The sequence below is a fragment of the Lynx rufus genome, unplaced genomic scaffold (genome assembly GCF_022079265.1).
Source record: "Lynx rufus isolate CCGP_SWC_20201006 ecotype Redwood Valley unplaced genomic scaffold, mLynRuf1.p SCAF_3, whole genome shotgun sequence".
Taxonomy (NCBI): Eukaryota; Metazoa; Chordata; class Mammalia; order Carnivora; family Felidae; genus Lynx; species Lynx rufus.
The window spans coordinates 58,761,786-58,783,546 of record NW_025814845.1 but is presented as its reverse complement, the minus strand read 5'-3'; the positions used below and the strand labels follow the sequence as shown (position 1 = coordinate 58,783,546).

Genomic DNA, 21,761 nt, shown 5'->3' with positions numbered 1-21,761 from the left:
TGCGAGCCCCGCGTCGGGCTCTGGGCTGATGGCTCAGAGCCTGGAGCCTGTTTCCGATTCTGTGTCTCCCTCTCTCTCTGCCCCTCGCCCGTTCATGCTCTGTCTCTCTGTCCCAAAAATAAATAAAAAACGTTGAAAAAAAAAATTTTTTTTAAATAAAAACAGGTAATCAATATCAAAAAACTAAGGAGATTATTTTACACTCCTTTTTTTGTGCTGTTTTTGAAATCTAATGTGTATTTTACCCTTACAACACATCTCAGTTTCGATAAGCCACAGTTCTACGGCTTAGCAGACACATGGCTACTGGGTCAGACAGCCTAGTCCTAAATAGAACAGGAAGAAGAAAAGGTAAGCAGCAGAGGGAGAGAAACAATAGACACAGGAATTTTGTGAACATCTACTATGAACCAGGCGGGGCCAGGACTAGCATAAACCATTGGATGAACAAAGTGTCAGGTCCTGTTTTTATTTAGAAGTTTGACGGTTTGTTCATCGTGGATGTTTCTGCATTAATTTTGATTTTTCAAAATGCATTGCAATATGATTTACCTTCAGTACTGAGTGTTCTGGCACCTCTTTCATTTTGTACACAAGGCAAGTGCCTCACACCCTCCTTACCCTAGTGATGCCCTGGCTCCAGGCCCTTTCTGTGAGCTTTCTAATACCTCATCTGGGGGCATGAACCTGAACCAGACTGAACTGCATACCAAAAACAGGAGTGAACTCCTCTAATGTCCTAAGTCTTGGGCACTTATTTTGTCAAATGAATTTTGAACTGAATTCAAGCCAGGAATAAAAAGGCTTTGGAAAAGAAATTGAAATTCAAACTGATCTATGAATTGAAAAATTGGAAAATATTTTGGGAGCAAACTATCACTCCAGAGAGAGTTCAATGGCCTTGATTCCCTCGTCATGGTGACCCTTGACCATCGCATTTCCCAAATTGTAGGGGGAAAGAATGAAAAGGCCAGTGTGTTGAGAGGACTGTATCCCAGGACTTATTTCCTTCCTACATGCCAGCTTTAATCTCTAGTTGTTAAGGGATCAGTATCTGTAAGCTCTCTAGAAAATGATTATAGTGGAATGTCTTATTGAAAATAACGTCCATGCTAAAAGAAAGGTAAAGTATTGCGCTTTTTTTTTTTTTTTATGTTTATTTATTTTGAGAGAGCAAGTAGGGCTGGGGCAAAGAGAGAGGGAGAGGGAGAATCCCATCGGCACTGTCAGGGCAGAGCCCAATGCGGAGCTCAATCCCATGAACCGTGAGATCATGACCTGAGCCGAAATCAAGATTGGATGCTCAACCAACTGAGCCACCCAGGGGCCTCTTGCTTTTTAAAGTGGTGCCTATTTTCAAACAGAATGCTTTTCTTTCTTTTAGGGAACTTCGAAGCAAAGCAGATATTCAATTTGGAGATAATGGAACAACAATATCTGCTGTTAACAACAAGGCCTATGTTTTTGAACGAAATCAATCTGTTGGAGATCCTAAAGTTGACTTGATTAGAACGTTAAATATTCCTGCAGTGGTAAGTAGGCATTTTTAGTATCATTATTGTGGCTTGTAAGAGAAAGGAAAAAGCCAAGTTAAAGCTGTTATGGGTTTTACATTTAGGAGTTACTAAGTTATGTTAAAAATATACAGATGTAAAAATATAAGTATACTTTTTACAGTTTCCTTCCTGAAAGTTCATCTGAGACATTTTATTCTGAGGTTTCTCAAGCAAGATTTTTTCAAATGGTGACAAAATGTGAATTTTAGGATTTTCCCTCCCACGGTTTCTTGCTGTGTCTTGGGGATCAGCTCTTGTTCAAATAAACATGTCTCTAGGAGTTGGGGGGGGGAGGGAAGGGAGTGGATAGCCAATAATTTTTTAAAGATTTATTTGCCCCTTGTTTTGGCTCAGAAAATCTAGCAACAGAATTTGCATACACTTCTTAGTTTAGATTTCCATCTTTGATTTTTAAATTCTCAAAATATATACTGATATCCCCCCCACCCTTCCCAAATAGTAGAGACTGGGCTGCTCACAGCCTAGCGGGATTTCACTGTCTGTGTTATGACAATCCCATCCAAGAAAGACACGAGACCCTGGAAACTTTCCTATTCACCCACAGCAACCCCTCTGAGGCTCCCACTCTAACTACAGGGTGACAACAACATATGCAGCTAGCTGGACACTCATGGTGGACTCAGGAGGGAGAAAGTATTAGATCCCATGTTTGGCCCTGCCCTGCTGCCTACTTGCGGGGGAGGGGGGGGGGGGCGGCGGGCAATCTCTGGCTCCCATCAGAGGGGAAGTGGCGCCCCCTTGTGGCCAAAGATGCCAGTGTATTCACAAGCGTTTTTCTCGTTGCATCTGCAGTGCAGGGAGAATTGGAGAGCTTGCAAGTGGGAATGCTACACTCACACTTACAAAATATAATACTGAGAAAGGAACAATAACTGCAGAGTCTCATTTGTGCACGTGTAGCCAAGGAGGATCTCTCTGGCTGACTTTGCAGCTCTTCAGTCTTAACATTTACTTTTAAGTTTCCAGCCCTTTTTGCTGAAGGGGCCATAGGAGAGTGGGGTGGGAACTCTGCCATCTGAACTTGCCTGTGTTTCTCAGACTGCCATGGAATGGGCCCAGCTCCGCTTCCTCCGGGAGCTCATCGAGGCCCTGCTGAAGGCCTATCAGCAGACGCTCTTTGTGACACACACCGTGGACGAACTGCTCTGGGGCTACAAAGATGAGATCCTTTCCCTCATCAGTGTTTTCAAACCGGAGATCTCACCCTATTTTGGCCTGTACTATGGGGTAAGTTGATCTTTCTTTTTAGATCCTTTTTTTTTTTTTTTTTTTGAGGGAGCATGGATGCACAAGCGGGGAAGAAGCAGAGGGGGAGAAAAAGAATCTTAATTAGGTTCCGTGCTCATCACAGAGTCCCACATGGGGCTCAAGCCCACGACCTTCGGATTATAACCTGAGCTAAAATCAAGAGTCTGATGCTCAACCAACTAAGCCACCCAGGCGCTCATAGAGTCTCTTTATTCAGGTGATGAAGGGGCGCTGCTAGCCAGATTTCATCTTCATTTTGAGTGTCTTCCAGAAAAAAAGACCAAAATTGCTTGGAATTCTAGATGTCTTGTAGAGTATGTGAAAAACAAGGAAGTGTTCTAGTTTTTAGGTGGGGGGGAAAAAACCCTTCTCCCACAATTTCGGCATGCCGCCAGCAGTGACTTTGAATGAGGGCAGCTATGAAAAATACAGAGTATGACTGTGCCATTAATCAGGTACAATCTTTCAAACTATCATAAATTTCAGTGATAGGTGCCAAGTCTTCATTGATGACCTAGGGGCTGAACCCATGCATCAGCCTGACAGAGACAAGAAACTAAGTAGGAACATGATAGTCCATTAGAGGTGGGAGCTACGTGTTAGATTTTCAGACATGTCATTCGTGAAAGAGGATGGATAATTTGAAACTCTGTGTCCCTCATCTATGATTTCTTATGCTTATAAGTGGAATTTTGTGTGGTTCCTTGCAGATTTTATTCACTTTGGCTTGAAATAAAAAATATATCAGCATTCAAGTATTTATTATTCAAAGCATATGTTATTGCTGTATGAGTTTCAAATGAACTAAAATTAAAAGCAATTTTAAAAATCCACATTCCCCTCTATCTGTCCCCCTACCAAGAAACAAAAAACAGAAAGCACTTGAGTAAAACGGATAGTGGGAGGTTGCTAATGACAAACTTAACTCAAGAAGAAAGTGACAGGTTAAGGGTGGGGTCTGAGATTGTGATGAATTTCCTCACCTTTAAATCTGTTGTTATTCTCTGGTTCTCACTACTCAAGAATCTTACTCTCATCCTATTATATCCTAGAGTGTTCCTCTAGGGCAGATGGTGATAATGCTGCCCTGTGCATTCAAGGGTATACAAAACTTAGAAGCCATTCAAACAAAATAGTGAAAAAGTTCTTAACATTATGCAAGAGTCAGGGGTCCTAGAAATAGGGTTCAACTCACCTTGAATCCTTCCCTCTAGGGGAGCAGAATTGATAGATGCTCTCTAGCAGATCCCATCTTGGGGTGCCTGCGTGGCTCAGTCGGTTAAGTGCCAACTTCAGCTCAGGTCATGATCTCTTAGTTCGTGAGTTTGACCCCTGCATCGGGCTCTGCCCAGAGCCTGAAGCCCGATTCGGATTCTGTCTCCCTCCCTCTCTGCCCTTTCTACTGCCCCAGTCTCAAAAATAAATAAACATTTAAAAAAATTTTAGAAGATCCCATCTAAAAGGAGCCCAGCTTCCATAAAACCAGAGGAAGCACTGATTTCTTAAGCTGTGACTAGACATCCCTTCTAGAAAAAAATATCTGGTGAATTTCCAACAGAGATACAACAAAGGTTACTTTAAGGCCCTTCCAGTCCAAGTGGTTTCTGTCCACCTGCAAGGTAGATCCTGTTCCTAAAACCTCAGTATTTTTCAGGTAATTTTTCATTGTATAGCTTGCTTTTTGTTGTTGTTTTTTTTACATTACTGACTTCATCTGACTTCTAACTAAGATCCTTTTGTTTCTTTTTAAAATGTAACCCACATTTATGGACTGGTTAACGAATTGGCATTTTTATTTTCCCAAAGCAAGGTTGTATTCTTTTATGTGTTTATTTATTTATTAATTTATTCATCTCGCTGCCTTGCCCTTTGTCGCTCCTTGTAGACACTGTATCTCCACAAAGCTCTGTACCATCGCTCAGTTAGATTCGTACCTTGAGTGCATTTCCCACATCCAGGAATAGAGCATAAGACTTGGAATCAGAGTGCCTCGATTTATGTTCTGACTTTTTTCACTTAATAACTATGGGGCTATTTCTAAACCTCAGTTTCATCATGTGTAACTTGAGGCTAAAAGTATCCACACTTCAAAAATTGTTTTGAAAGGCTAAGTGAGAAGTCCATAAAAATGCTTCATAAACTCTGAATCACAGTACACATGTCAGGAACTGTTACTCCTTTTTCCCTTCATGACTGGCTCCCAAGATGACCCTGAATTAACATGACTGCTGTATCTTTTCCCTTTGGGACCCAAACAGACTGTCTGCGTGTGGTTGGTAAAAAGGCAGTGTTTCTGTTCAGTTTGTCCCATCTGCTCTGGTCAAATACTGATTCTTTAGCCAACGGCACAAAAGCTCAGTTCACACTTGAGCTGTCATTCATTCAAAGACCAGGATAGGCTGAGGAAGTACCCTCCTTCCGAAAATCTTTCCTTAGTTCTGCTGGTGTCATGCCAGCATCCCCCTCGGATGCCCCAGGCTTGCGTGCCTGCACCATCTGCTCCGCTACATGCAATGAAGAGAGAAACCTTGGTTAACGCGTTGAACGCTCTTCCTTCTAGTAGGAAACAGCCAAACAATTAATGGGGAGGGGCAGCATGTGAGAATGAACAGGATGAGTGAATGTAGAACATTGGCACAGAGCTTTTGAGAAAAAGGGATCTGGTTAAATATCACATGCTCTTACTTCATATTGCAGGGCCAATCAGCATATTTTTACCTACTGATATTAGGGCACTTCTGTTCTCCTCCACATAAGAGAGTTCAAGCACCTCCCACTAAGTGTGGGTCTTGCGTGTATAAAATATATAGCTGTTAGAAAGTGTCTTTGAGAGCTCAGCCAGTCCAGCTGGTTCTTCGGTGGAGGGGGCGTGGGGTTTTGCTGACATCACACTAGTGGTATGACTGTGGTAGTCCGTCTCAGAGCACCTCTCCATCTCCTGCCATAATATGTTCCTTGTATCCAACCCACATCCCTACCCCGATAACACAAAACCTATTTATTCCCGACTGTCCTTCAATAACAAAGGTTCCAGCAAGAGACAGGGAAGCATTCACATGCAGTGTCTGACTCTTGGGCAGAAAACAATTGGAGAGAACCCTTTCTGAATTACTGTGAAACATTTAAATGCTTAACTGCTTTGCTTAGGCTAGATCTGAGTTAAGGGGAGGACTTGAGGAGGTAACATCCCTTCATTTTTTAAATTGGTGGTTCGGCTTTTTTTTAAGTTTATTTATTTAGAGAGAGAGAGAGAGAAAGAGAAAGCAGGAGAGGGGCAGAGAGAGAGGGAGACAGAGAATCCCAAGCAGGCTCAGCACTCTCAGTGCACTACCAGTGACATGGGGCTGGAACTCACGAACCGTGAGATCATGACCTGAGCAGAAATCAAGAGTTGGTTGCTTAACCAACTGAGCTACCCAAGGGCCTTGGTGATTCAGCATTCTTTATCTGGAGTATTTGAATTTTTCTCTAAGTTGTTGTAATGTTCACATTGCTGCTCCTAAAGAGAAGTTCTTTCTCATATCTTTTTTAAAATTTTTCTTTTAATGTTTATTTATTTTTGAGACAGAGGGAGAGACAGAGTGCGAGTGGGGGAGAGGCAGAAAGAGAGGGAGACACAGAATCTGAAGCAGGCTCCAGGCTCTGAACTGTCAGCACAGAGCCCGATGCAGGGTGTGAACTCACAAATTGTGAGATAATGACCTGAGCCGAGGTCAGACGCTTAACCGACCGAGCCACCCAGGCAGCCCTTTGTTGTATCCTAAAGTCATGTAAAACTTCATGTGGGGAGCACCACATGACCATTATGGATGTGGTCCATATTGATATATTGATATAGTTGGCAAAATAATGTTAAGTGACAGAAGAACCAAAGAAGGCAAAAAACATGAGAAGAGAATTCACAAAGGGTATGAATGTTTTTTAAGGCAGAGAGCTGAATTATTTGAAAAAAAAGGGTTCAAACTCAGTGCAAAAAAAGACAAGTCCTATACTTTTTTTGGGGGGGGTCGTTCATCTAATTAACAAAGCTTAGCAAAAGTAACTTGAGGAATGTAAACTGATTTACCACACTATTTCCACCACTCTCCAGCTGGATGACCTTGAGCAACTTGATAATATGTATCAAAAGGCTTAAACATGTTCATGTTCTTTTCTCTAGTAATTTTACTTTTATGAGTCAGTGTAGAAAACAAAAATATTGACAAAGTTTTTAGGCATAAAGATACATAAACATTCACACAACATTATTTGCAGTAGCAAAAAATCAAAATTAAATATCCAACAATAAGAGAATAGTTAATTATTTCTACATAATGTTGAGGAGTCATTAAAGTATACCTATGAAGAACTTTTGGTAACATATAAAATATGCTAAAGAAAATACACAATTTGTGTGTGTCTGTGTGTGTGTGTGTATACATACACATATATATGTATACAGGATATATATATATTCACACATATATGTACACATATATGTGTCTATGTATATATATATGTAAACATATATACATACATAATTGTGTTTATGTATAAAAATTGTGTGTATGTATATTACACATATATATCTTAGTTCTATAAACAAATCTTGTGTGGAAAAGATACTGAAAAGAAACATACCAAAATGCAAATAGTATTTTCCATTGGTTAGGAAAATGATGAATAATTGACACCTTTTTATACATCTTTCTGTATTTTCTAATGAGAATTTATTACTTTTATACTCAGAGGAATGTATTACTTCTATAATCAGAAGAGAAATCTATTTTATTATTTTTTTTAATGTTTATTATTTTGAGAGATAGACGGCGCACAAGTGGAGGAGGGGCAGAGAGGGAGACACAGAACCTGAAGCAGGCTCCAGGCTCTGAGCTGTTAGCACAGGCCTGACGTGGGGCTCAAACTCACGGACCACAAGATCGTGACCTGAGCTGAAGTCAGATGCTTAACCGACTGAGCTACCCTGGCACCCTGAAAAACCTATTTTAAAAAGAAAATAGAACACAAGTACATTGCATCAACTATCCCAAAATGCATCTGTGTTAATACCCAAAAATATATCTGTGAAAAACCTCCAAAGATAGCCTAGAGCAATGAAAGTAAAACAGTCTTTGGTTATTTTATTATTCTTAGTTTGTCTACAAAGTGCCTGTCATATCATATGCATTTAATAATAAACATTAAAAAATGAAAACAATTATAATAATGGTATTAGAGTGGATGCACCACAAAGGCAGCAATTTGTGTCCATTTTGTTCACTGATATACAGTGCTAGATACATGGTAGGCATTCGCTAAGTGGTTGCTAATAAATGAATGAGGCTCACAGCCTGGTAAGCAGATCGGCCTGTGGAGTGTGGGGTTACATAGCTGGGCTTCAGTCCTACCTAGCTCCACCATTTGCTGGCTGAGTGATCCGGACAAGTTATTTAACTTCTCCTTGCTTCAGATTTCTCATCTATAGAATGAGGGTAAAATGGTGCATGTCTGTATTAGTTTCCCGTTGCTGCTTTTACACATGGCCATAAATTTAGGGGCTTAAAACAGCACAAATATAATTATCATCTTCCAGTTCTAGATCTCAATAGCCATAAAATCAGGGTGTTGTCGGGGCTGTGTTCCTTCTGGAGGCTCTAGGGGAAAATCCACTTCCTTGAATTTCACAGCTTCTAGAGGCAGCCTGCCTTTTTTTGGCAGGCACCCCTTTCACCATTGCCAAACCAAAAGGGAAACATCTTCACAGTCTCTTTGACCTCTGCTTGTCATCACATCTACTACTCTGACCTGGCCCCTTGCCTCTTTGTAAGAAAACTTAGAGTACCTGGGTCCACCCACGTAGTCCAGGATACTCTTCCCATCTCAAGATCCTTAACTTAATCACATCTGCAAAGTCTCTTTTGCCATGTTAGGCAACATATTCACAGGTTCTGGGAATTAGAATGTGGACGTATTTCTGTCAACCACACTGCTTTATGTGGTGGTTCTGAGGATTTCATGAGATAATTCATACTATAATTTTAGACCAGTGCCAGGAATATTATAAATATTCAATAATTGTTAGCTCTTATTACTTTATTATTATAGAGGAACTAGCACCCATGCTATTTCCCAGATATCAAAGCTCCAACCTCACATAAAGAATTTGTAAAGTTGTATAGATTATCTGTATGTGCCCTTAAGAAGTGTAACTTGGAGAGAATATATAAGTGAAGAAAGCTTTCTTGAAAGCCCCAAGTATATATTGGGGCGCCTGGGTGGCTCAGTTGGTTAATCTTCTGAATCTTGGCTTCGGCTCAGGTCACCATCTCATGGTTCGTAGGATTAAGCCATGCTCTGAGTGCAGAGCCTGCTTGGGATCCTCTCTCTCCCTCTCGCTGCCCCTCCCCTGCTCATGCGTGCACATGTGCACACACTCTCTCTCTTTCTCTCTCAAAATAAATAAACAAACTTAAAAAAAGAAAGAGGGGCACCTGGGTGGCTCAGTTGGTTGAGCATCTGACTTCGGCTCAGGTCATGATCTCGCGGTTTGTGCGTTCGAGCCCCGCGTCGGTCTCTGTGCTGACAGCTCAGAGCCTGGAGCCTGCTTCGGATTCTGTGTCTCCTCCTCTCTCTGCCCCTCCCATTCTCATGCTCTGTCTCTTAATAATAAATCAACGTTAAAAAACCTTTTTTTTTTAAAGAAAGAAATAATGGGACTATATTAATACAACTTTCTACAGCTAACCTACAGTAGGGTCCTGGCCCTGGACTTATGCTTTCTTATTTTTCATTATTGACATATAATTCACTTACATATAATTCACCAGTTTCAAGTGTACAATTTTGTGGTTTTTAGTATATTCACAAGGTTGTACAACCACCACCACCACTGTCAAATTTTAGAACATTTTCATCATCCTCCCCAAAAAAACCACACATTTGTTAGCAGTCACTTCCATTTCTCCCCTTCCACCAGCCCTTGGCAACCACTAATCTATACTTTCTGTCTCTATGGATTTGCCTATGAGTCTATAGAACTTTTTTTAATAGTTAAAAGGTTTGTGTCTTTTTTGTTTTGGCTTTTGTAAAGAAAAGTAAGATTATTGTTTTGTTTGAAACAAAACATAAGTAACCCCCCACACCTGCCCAACCTCTCACCTGCCCCGTGGGGTACTGAGACTGCTGGTGCTGAGCAGGAGGCCAGGCTGGCCCAGGCTGAAGGAGAACAGCCAGAACTCTCTGTGTGAGAGCTTCCTCAGAGCCTGAGAGGAAGAGCATTTGGGAATGGAGTTTGGCTTGGTTAGGCAAAAAATAAAATTAAAAAACTGAACACACATGCCCACTATTATACAAATGGTGGCCAAGAGGTTGGAGCCATCTCTGGCAATTGAACATTTCTGTAAATGGAATCATACCATATATGACCTTCGTATCTGACTTCTTCTATTTAGCATTATGTTTACAAGATTCATCTATGTTGTAGCACGTATCAGCACTTTATTCCTTTTTATGGCTGAGTAATATTCTATTTTATGGATATACCACACTGTATTCATCAGTTGATGGATATTTGGGTTGTTTCTACCGTGGGCTCTTATGAATAATGCTGCTCTGAACATTTGTGTACAAGTTTTTGTATGGACATTGAGATGTATATTTGGAATGGAATTCTCTTGAATATATGAGTGGAATTTGGGGTCATAGAATTTTGGGTTTGTGTTTAACTTGTTGAAGAACCACCAAACTACTGTCCACAGCAGCTACATCATTTTTCTATTCCCACCACCAGTGCCCAAGGGCCTCGATTTCTCCACATCCTCACCAACGCTTGTCCTTTTCCTTTATTTTTTTATGTTTAAAAAAAATTTTAGCATCATCCTGGTGGGTGTGAAATAGTACTATGGCTTTGCTTTGCATTTCTCTAGTGGCGGATGATGTTGAGCATCCTTTCATGTACTTGTTGGCCATTTGAATATTTTCTTTGAAGAAATGTCTCTTCAAATCCTTTGTTCATTATTTAATTGGGCTCAAACTTTTTGAAACCATAAAGTAGTAGTATGGTTAATATGGCATTTAGTCAAACAGTCACTCTATACCTTAGTTCTGCTTCAGTGTTATGTAGCAGTTAGCCTCAACTAGGTTAGTTTTGTGAAGATTAAGTTTCTCAGTTACTGTATCAATTAGGGTTCTCCAGAAAAACAGAATCAATGGGAAAGCTCTAGCTACATCTGTAGTATCTATCTATCCAAGAGATTTATAGGTATTAAGGAATTGGTTTGTGCAGTTGTGGGGCAGCAGGTGGCCAGTCTGAAATCCCTAGGACAGGCTGGCAGGCTAGAAACTCAGGCAGGAATTCTACATTGCAGAACTGAGAATTCCTTTCTGTCCAGCAAACCCCAGATTTCGTTTTTAAAACCTTCAACAGATTGCATGAGTCCACCCACATTATCGTTGGTAGTCTTTTACTTAGCCAATTGATTGTAAATCTTCATCATGTACAAAATATAGCACCATCTAAATTAGTGTTTGACCAAACAACTGGGTACCGTAGCCTAGACAAGTTGACACGTAAAGTTAACCACCACAATTTCTTAAAATGATCGTGTTCACTTATTTTCAGAAAAATGGGACTAATGATGGAGACTATGTTTTTCTAACGGGAGAAGATAATTACCTTGACTTTACAAAGATTGTGGAATGGAATGGAAAAACGTAAGTGTAATGATTTTTATTTTTAATTATTTTAAAAATTTGAATATACTTTTTGAATATATTTAAAATTTGAAAATTTTAAATTTAAAAAATTTTTGCTTAAATTGCACGTCTGCTTATGCGTTATTTCAAAAGAATTTTAACACTGTCATTTTTTGGGTGTCACGCTCTATAAATATCTAAAATATCTTTATAATTACTATTTTATAAATCAGGATTGGGGCAACACACTTTACAGATGAAATATTAGTGCTCTGTAGATTGATCTCAGCCGGGCATGAATTACAAGCGGCAACAAGTTTCACTTTCCTCGTGGTCATTGAAAATTGATGTGTAGCTGCAACACAGACACTTTAAAACCATTTTGTTTGGGGGCACAGGGAAGAGTTTCTCTTTTTAATTTAATATATGATTGTATACTGTTTATGTGTTTTTCTTTAAAGATAAAATACATTCGAGTTCACCATTATGGTATTTCAGAAATATTTTTTTTTTAACATTACTAAGAAACAAGCTATTTCTAAAAAGGAGCCGAGGCAGTTTGTAGTAAAGCCACGTATAAGACAAGATGATTTCTATGAGAGGAATTAGAAACCTCAGAGAGAAGAAGAGGGTAATTCTTTAGGGACTGAGGCAAGAGGAATTCTGTTCTTGAACATTAAATTTATATCCAAGCTTCCCAGAAACAAATGGTGTGGAATATAGGGAAACCCTCTGTACCACCTTCACAATTTTTCTGTAAATCTCAAACTATTTTTATTTTTATATATTTTTAATGTTATTTATTTTTGAGAGAGAGAGGGAGAGAGAGCGAGCATGAGCAGGGTGGGGGTGGAGGCAGAGAGAGAGGGAGACAAAGAATCTGAACAAGGCTCCAGACTCTGAGCTGTCAGCACAGAGCCTGACCTGGGGCTCAAACTCGTGAACCTTGAGGTCATGACCTGAGCCAAAGTCGGATGCTCAACCGACTGAGATACCCAGGCACCTCTCAAACTGTTTTTAAATAAAAAGCTTGTTTAAATTTTTAAAAGTACACGTATCCATGTACATAAACGTATATTTGTGCATGTGTACACACACAGACAAACACATACACCAAAATAGATAAGATCCCTGAAAGAATATGGGAGAAACTGGGAACAGTGTTGCCCCTGGATGGCCAGGCTTCTGGCCACAGGGAAATTTAGGTGTAAACAGGATATAGCTGGATTTTGTTTTAAACTCAATCTGTTGTTTTCTTCCCCATCTTTCAATAGCAGAGCGTAATCCTTTTAAATACTTAATATAATTATTGATACAATTATAATATAATGATGTGTTATTTAATATATTGGACTTTTTTTCTGGTTTATGCCTACTCTACCCTCAGATTTTAGGGTTCATACTTAACAGTTTTTGCTGACAAAATTGCAAGTTGTCTATTGTCTCTTCTCCTCCCAAATAGGACGGTAATGTTACCCATTTTGTAATACATTATACCCATCTTCCATGCTGTTCTTGCCTTCAACTTGTTTCACGTTCTCTGGAAGCCAAATATAAGCAGAATGTTTATCACTTTATAGTAATTAATTAAATGTACCAATGTATTTTATTAATTTTTTTCTTTTTTCTTTCTTGTGCATTTTTATTGAAATTCTACTTAGTTGACATACAGTGTAAGATTAGTTTCAGGTGTAAAATGTAGTGATTCATCACTTCCCTATAACAACCTATATTGTGCACTCCTTAATCCCCATCATCTATTTTTTATTACTTTAAGTTTTTATTTGAATTCTAGTTAGTTAACATATAGTATAATATTGGTTCCAGGAGTGGAGTTTAGTGATTCATCACTTCCATATAATGCCCAGTGCTCGTCATGACAAGTGCCCTCTTTAATATCCATTGCCCATCTAGCCTATCCCCCCAGCTCCCTCCATCAACCCTCAGTTTGTTCTCTATAGTTTTTTCTTAAGCATTTATTTACTATTTTTGTGTGTGTGTGTGTGAGAGAGAGAGAGAGAGCAAGCAGGGGAGGGACAGAGAGAGAGGGAGACACAGAATCTGAAGCAGGCTCCAGGCTCTGAGCTGTCAGCACAGAGCCCAACACGGGGCTCAAACTCACAAACTGCGAGATCATGACCTGAGCCAAAGCCAGATGCTTAACCAACTGAGACACCCATGCGCCCCATGTTCTCTATAGTTAAGAGTCTCCTATGGGTTGCTTCCCTCTCTCTTATTTTTTTCCCTTCTCTTATGTTCATCTGTTTTGTGCTCTTAAATTCCACATATGAGTGAAATCATGATATTTGTCTTTCTGGGACTGACTTATTTGCTTAGCATAATACACCTCCATCCATGTTTTGCTCATGGCAAGATTTCATTCTTTCTGATGGCTGAGTAATATGCCATTATATATATGTGTATACACACACACACATACACACACACACACACACATCACATCACATCTTAATCCATTCATCAGTCAATGGACATTGGAGCTCTTTCCATTACTTGGCCATTGTTGGTAATGCTGTTATAAACATTGGGATGTATGTCTCCTTTCAAATCAGTATTTTTGTATCCTTTAGGTAAATATATAGTAGTGCAATTGCTGGGTCATGGGGTAGTTCTATTTTTAACTTTCTGAGGAACTTCCATATTGTTTTCCAGAGTGGCTGCACCAGTTTGCATTCCCACAAACAGTGTAAGACGGTTCCCCTTTCCCCACATTGTCACCAACATGTGTTGTTTCCTGTGTTGTCCATTTTAGTCATTCTGACAGATGTGAGGTGGTATCTCATCATGGTTTTGATTTGTATTTCCCTGATGATGAGTGATGGTGAGCATCTTTTCATGTGTCTGTTAGCTGTCTGGATCTCTTCTTTGAAAAATGTCTGTTCATATCTTCTGCCCATTTCTTAACTGGATTTTTTGCTTTATGGATGTTGAGTTTGATAAGTTCTTTATAGATTTTGGATACTAACCCTTTATCAGATAGGTCATTTGCAAAGATCTTCTCCCATTTCATGGACTGCCTTTTAGTTTTGTTGACTGTTTCCTTCACTGGGCAGAAGCTTTTTGGCATAATGAAGTCCCAATAGTTCATTTTTTGCTTTTGTTTCCCTTGCCTCCAGAGACATGTCTAGCAAGAAGTTGCTGTGGCCAGTGTCAAATAGGTTGCTACCCATGTTCTTCCCCAGTATTTTGATTGTTTCCTGTCTCACACTTAGGTCTTTCATCCGTTTTGAATTTATTTTTGTGTATGATGTAGAAAGTTGTCCAGGTTCATTCTTCTGCATGTTGCTAACCAGTTTTCTCAACACCATTTGTTGAAGAGAATGTCTTTTTTCCATTGAATATTCTTTTCTGCCTTGTCAAAGATTAGTTGATCATATAGTTGTGGGTCTATTTCTGGGTTTTTCTGTTCTGTTCCACTTATCTACGTGTCTGTTTTTGTGCCAGTACCATACTCTCTTGATGATTATAGCTTTGTAATAAAGCTCAAAGTCAGAATTGTGATGTCTCCAGCTTTGCTTTTCTTTTTCAAGATTGCTTTGGCTATTTGGGGTCTTTTATGGTTCCATACAAATTTTAGAATTGTTTGATCTAGTTCTGTGGAAAATGCTGCTGGTATTTTCATAGGGATTGCATTAAATGTGTAGATTGCTTTGGGTAGTATAGACATTTTAACTACATTTGTTCTTCCAACCCATGAGCATGGAATGTTTTTCCATTTCTTTGTGTCATTTTCAATTTCTTTAATAAGCTTTCTATAGTTTTCCATGCACAGATCTTTTACCTCTTTGGTTAGGTTTATTCCTAGGTATCTTATGGTTTTTAGTATAATTGTAAATGGGATCAGCTTCTTGATTTCTCTTTTTGTGCTGCTTCATTATTGGTGTATAGAAATGCAACAGATTTCTGTACATTGATTTTGTATCATGTGACTGCTGGATTTCTGTATCAGTTCTAGCAGTTTTTTGGTGGAGTCTTTCAGGTTTTCTACATAAAGTATCATGTCATCTGCAAATAGTGAGAGTTTGACTTTTTCTTGCCAATTTGGATGCCTTTTGTTTCTTTTTGTTCTCTGATTTCTAAGGCTAGCACTTCCAGTACTATGTTAAATAACACTGCTGAGAGTGGACATCCCTGTCTTGTTCCTGACCTTAGAGGAAAAGCTTTCAGTTTTTCTTCATTGAGGATGGTATTAGCTATGAGTCTTTCCTACATGGCCTTTATGATGTTGAGGTATTGTTCCCTCTATCACTACTTTGCCAAAGGCTTTTTATCAAGAATAGATACTATATTTTGTCAAATGCTTTTGCTGCATCTTTTGAGAGGATCATATAGTTCTTGTCTTCTTTTATTAATGTGGTATATCATGTTGATTGATTTTTGAATATTGAATCTACCCTGCAGCCCAGGAATGAATCTCACTTGATCATGATGAATAGTTCTTTTAATGTTCAGTTGGATTCAGTTTACTAGTATCTTACTGAGAATTTTTACATCTGTGCTCATTCTCCCTTTTAGTGGAGAATTCTCCCTTCATCCTGGTTTTGGAATCAAGGTAATGCTGGCCTCATAGAATGAGTTTGGAAATTTTCCTTCCATTTATATTTTTTGAAACAGTTTGATTTCACTCTTTTTTAAATGTTTGGTAGAATTCCCCTGGAAAGCCATATGGCCCTGGACTTTTGTTTGTTGGGAGATTTTTTTATTTGATTCAGTTTCTTTGCTGGTGATCAATTTGTTCAGATTTTCTATTTCTTCTTGTTGTATCTTTGGTCATTTATGTGTTTATTGGAGTTTCTCCATTTTTTTCCATATTGCCCAGTTTGTTGGCATATAGTTTTTCATAATATTCTCTTATAATTGTGTTTCTATGGTGTTGGTTGTGAGGTCTCCTTCATTCATGATTTTATTTATTTAGGTCCTTTCTGTTTTCTTTTTGATAAGTGTGGCTAGAGGTTTATTGATTTTATTAATTCTTTGCAAGAGCCAGCTCTTAGTTTTGTTGATCTGTTCTAATGTGTTTTTTGTTTGTTTGTTTCTCTATCATTTATTTCTGCTTGAATCTTTATTATTTCCCTTCTTCTGCTGCCTTTAGGCTTTATTTGCTGTTTCTTTTCTGGCTCCTTTAAGTGTAAAGTTAGGTTGTATATTTGAGATTTTTCTTGTTTCTTGATAGGCCTGTATTGCTATATACTTCCCTCCTATGACAATTTTACTACATCCCAGAGATTTGGACTGTCATGTTTTCATTTTCATTTGCTTCCATGTATTTTAAAGTTTCTTCTTTAATTTCCTGGTTAACCCATTCATTCTTTTTTTTGTTTTAATGTTTATTTACTCATTTTAGAAAGAAATAGAGGGAGAGGCAGAGAGAAAGGGAAACAGAATCCCAAGCAGGCTCCACATTGTCAGTGCAGAGCCCAATGAGGGGCTTGAAGCCACAAACTGCAAGATCATGATCCAAGCCGAAATCAAGCACTGGACACTCAACTGACTGAGCCACCCAGTCATTCTTTAGTAGAATGTTCTTTAACCTCCATGTATTATGGTCTCTCCAAATTTTTTCTTGTGGTTGACTTCAAGTTTCATAGCCTTGTGGTCTGAAAATATGCATGGTATGATCTCAGTCTTTTTGTACTAGTTGAGGCCTGATTTGTGACCCAGTATGCAATCTATTCTGGAGAATGTTGCATGTGCACTCGAAAATAATGTGTATTCTACTGCTTTAGGATGAAATGTTCCAAATATATCTGTTAAGTCCATCTGTTGTGTCACTCAAAGCCATTGTTTCCTTATTGATTTTCTGCTTAGATGATCTGTCCCTGCTATAAGTGGGATATTAAAAATTCCCTACCATTGTTGTACTGTTATCAATGAGTTTCTTTGTGTTTTTTTTTAATTGATGTATATATTTGCATATTTCCAAGTTGGGGCATAAATATTTACGATTGTTAGATCTTCTTGTTGGGTAGGCCCCTTTATTATGATATAGTGTCCTTCTTCATTTCTTGTTACACTCTTTGGTTTAAAATCTAGTTGGTCTGATACAAGTATGGCTACTCTGGCTTTCTTTGGACGTCCATTAGCATGATAACTGGTTTTTTATTCCCTCACTTTCAATCTGGAGGTGTCTTTATGTCTAAACTTAGTCTCTCGTAGGAAGCATTTAGATGGGTCTTGGTTTTTTTTGGGTTTTGTTTCTGTTTTTTTAATCCATCTGATGCCCATGTCTTTTGATTGGAGCATTTAGTCCACTTACATTCAGAGTAATTATTGATAAATAAGAATTTAGTACCATTGTCTTACCTCTAAAGTCACTGTTGCTAGAGATTTTCTCTGTTCCTTTCTAGTCTTTGTTGCTTTTGGCCTTTCTTTCCTGCTCAATGAGTCCCCTTTACTATTTATTGCAGGGCTGGTTTAGTGGTCATGAACTTCTTTAGTTTTTGTTTGTCTGAGAAACTCTTTATCTGTCCTTCTATTCTGAATGACAGCCTTGCTGGATAAAGGATTCTTGGCTGCATATTTTTCCCAGTCAGCACATTGAATATATCATGCCACTCCCTTCTGGCTTGCCAAGTTTCTGTGGAGAGATCTGTTGCTAACCTTATTTGTCTTCCTTTATAGGTTAGGGATTTATTTTCCCTTACTGCTTTCAGGATTTTTTGCTCATCTCCGTATTTTGCAAATTTCACTGTGATGTATCCTGGTGTTGGCCTGCTTTTGTTGATTTTGATGGGAGTTCTCTGTACCTTTTGGATTTGGATGTCTGTTTCCTTCCCAAAATGAGGGAAGTTTTTGGCTATAATTCACTTGAATAAACCTTCTGCCCTCTTTCCCTTCTCTTCTGAGACTAATATGATACAAATGTTATTATGCTTTATGGAGTCACTGAATTCCCTAAGTCTACATTTGTGATCCAATATTTTTCTTTCCCTATATTTTTCAGCTTCATTATTTTCTATAACTTTGTCCTCTATATCACTTAATCTGCTTCTTCCATCTTTGTGGTCATTACATCCAGTTGGTTTTGCATCTCAGTTATAGCATTTTTTATTTCAGCCTGACTAGTTTTTAGGTCTTATATCTCTGTGGTAAGGAACTCTCCCTGGTATCTTCTATACTTTTCTCATACTTTTCTATACTTCTTGTTCTTTCTTTTGGGATGAATTCCTCCATCTTGGCATTTTGTCTAGGTGTCTGTCTTCTGTGTATTAGGAAAACCTGTTATGTTTCCCACTCCTGACAGTAATGTCTGTATTATTTTTTTAAATGAATTTTAAGGTCAGATTGGTTTCCATACAACACCCGGTGCTCATCCCAATAGGTGCCCTCCTCAATGCCCATCACCCACTTTCCCCTCTCTCCCACCGCCATCAATCCTCAGTTTATTCTCAGTTTTTAAGAGTCTCTTATGATTTGGCTCAAGTAATGTCTATATTAAAAAGACATTCTATTCTGCCTAGTGCCTGATGCTTCAGAAAATGTTTCTGGTGTATGTTGTGTGTTATCTGCTGTTGTGTTTTGGCAGCTCTTTCCCTCAGATCAGTCTTCTGCAGAATTTCTCCTTGCAGAATGGGGAGTGTTTGGATCTTGTCCACTGTGTGGCAAGTTTTAATTAGTGTATTTTGGTCTGCTTGTCAAGATGCTAGATCCTATATCCCCTAGACTGAAACTTCGCAGCACTCTGTGGTCAGTAGACCTGGTGGGTGCAAGGGGTTTGTGCTAGTCTGCTGGGGGAGGAGCCTACTGCTGCTCTGGCTCTCAGTGACACTTGTCCTAGTAAAACACAAAACAAAACAAAACAAACAAAAAACATCTGCAGAGTGCAGTGGAGCAGGGCTTAGTGTAAGAGGCTCAAGCCTCTACTGTGGGCATTGTGCCTCTCTCTGTAGTCTGTCTGTGCTGATGGGTGCAGTGAAAAATGGCATCAGCCAGCTCTCATCCCTGGAGAGGGGAGTTCATGCCTGCTGCTCTTCAGGAAGCCCTCACAGAAGAGCAAACAATCTCTCCCCCATTTGTCCCAGGCTTCCCTCAGATCCCTGCTTCACCCTGTCTGTGTCCCAGCCATCTGCCCACATGGCAGCACAGTGCTCCAGTGTGCCTGCTGGGTTTCAAAACTCCAAATTTTAGGGACCCAGAGTGGCATGGACCCACACTAATCCTCTGGGAGAGGGTCTCACTGTACTGTGGCTGGTGCCGGTTTGTCCCAGAAGGGCAGTCACTTGAAGGCATGGGGGTTGGAGTTTATGGTAAAGCGCAGCAAAAAGTCAGTGTCTCAGTTATCTGCCCTCAGCAGGCACCTCTGCTCCTCTGCTAATGAATGGGGCAGGTCAGTGGAGCCCACCGACTCTTTTGTCCCTGGAGAGGCAATGCCACCTCTCCCAAGTGCACTCCAGGAAGGGGAACTGTCTCTCCCAGTGTGACCCAGGGGGTCCTCAGAGCACACTGTCTGTTCCCGGGCCTCTGCCTTCCTTCCCCACAGGAGCACCTCTACATCCACCAGTCTCCATCCCCGGGGTGACACAGACCTCTGAAACTTCAGACTTTGGGCTCCACTGCTTATAAAATCTTGCAGTTATCAGCCCCTCTCATTTTCCCCATCAATGGTCTTGGGGAAGTGTTTTTCTTGTGCAATGCCCTGCATGCTGTGTTGTCTCTGTCTCTCTCTCTCTCTCTCTCTCTCTCTTTCCCTCTCTTTCCCTCTCTCTCTCTCTCTCTCTCTCTCTGATCAGGGCTCCCTCCCCTCCGCAGCACCAGTGATTCTTTTCTCCCCCAGATCACATCTCCACACCTCCTACCTTCCACAATGTGGCCTCTTTTCTCCCTATAGTTGTGCACTTTGTTCTCTCAGTCTCAGATGGATTTTCTGGGTGTTCACAATAATCTGGTATTTATCTAGCTGTGTTTGAGGGAGGAGGCAACTATAAGGTGCTCCTACTACTCTGCCATCTTAATGCCTTCCTTAAGAGCTGAACATACCTGTCCTGAGGTCGCCTGTCAGTGAGCTAGCTCTGAACAAGGCTATTGTTCATGCTAAATTGAATCAATGTTTTAAGAAAATGGGTATTTTAAGCCTCTGCATCAGATACTCTTTTTTGAAGGAAGGGAAGAGGATGTTTCTGGATGCTGCCTCTATCAGAACTGATTTGGGGATCAGGTGCCTACTATTCCCCCTCTTGATCCAGTCCCTAACCAGCACCCCCCTTGTTTCTGTGTATGAATAAGATTCTGTGGGTAGCTGGCTCCCAATTAAGGCTTGAAAAATCCTGGCCATGTGAAAAAAATCTCAAATCAAATTTGATCATTTGGGGCACCTTGGTGGCTCAGTCAGTTAAGTGCTGGACTTTGGCTCAGGTCATGATCTCACAGTTTATGGGGTCAAGCCCCGCATCGAACTCTATGCTGACAGCTCTGAGCCTGGAGCCTACTTCAGATTCTGTGTCTCCCTCTCTCTCTGCCCCTTCTCAGCTCATTCTCTCTCTCTCTCTCTCTCTCTCTCTCTCAAAAATAAATAAACATTAAAAAAATTTAAAAATTTGATCATCTTGACCCTTTCTTGTGCGTATTAATTCCAGGTCACTTGACTGGTGGACAACGGACAAGTGCAATATGATTAATGGAACAGACGGAGATTCTTTTCACCCGTTAATAAACAAAGATGAAATTCTTTATGTCTTCCCATCTGAGTTTTGCAGGTAAGGACTTTATAAATAAGTTAATTGACTACAAAACCCCTCAAAATGTGAGGAATATATGCAGCTACCCTTAACAGGCATGGCCATTTGTGCTTAATCAGTGATAAATGCTGATGGCATATTGAGAGACAGTGTGGTATAGTGGTTCACAGGCTCCAGAGGCTGACTGCACTGGCTGGTTTGAATACCAGCTCCAACACTTACAGCTCAGTGACCTTGGGAAAGTTATTCAACCACTCTGTGCCTCACTTTCCTCATTGGTAAAATAAGGATAGTTGTCTACCTTAGGAGTTGATATGAGGACAAATGAGTTACGGTTAGTAGAGCACTTAGCCCAGGGCATGTCAGAGAATAAACAATGTTAAGTGATGGCTCTGAGTTATTATGATATGCTCTGTCAAGCATGAAACTTGACCTGGTCTTCTTCCAGTCAACAGATAACCTCTGTATAGAAGATAAATAAATCAAACTGCTGTCCCTATTTCAGAGTTTATAGGTATTAGCTATCACCTTCCCTTAGATCATTCCTGCTCTCACTTGCCCCGTAAGC

At 39.8% G+C, this 21,761-nt stretch overlaps 1 protein-coding gene across 1 annotated transcript in view; it reads left to right on the top strand.

Annotated features, from left to right (window-relative positions):
* The window catches only part of SCARB2 (scavenger receptor class B member 2), a 76,743-nt gene that overhangs the window by 35,610 nt on the left and 19,372 nt on the right, over positions 1-21,761 (top strand). The window contains exons 3-6 of the mRNA XM_047091155.1: positions 1,385-1,532; positions 2,616-2,804; positions 11,425-11,516; positions 21,092-21,211. Of these exons, the coding sequence (XP_046947111.1) occupies positions 1,385-1,532; positions 2,616-2,804; positions 11,425-11,516; positions 21,092-21,211 (549 nt within the window). The remainder of the gene's footprint in view (positions 1-1,384; positions 1,533-2,615; positions 2,805-11,424; positions 11,517-21,091; positions 21,212-21,761) is intronic.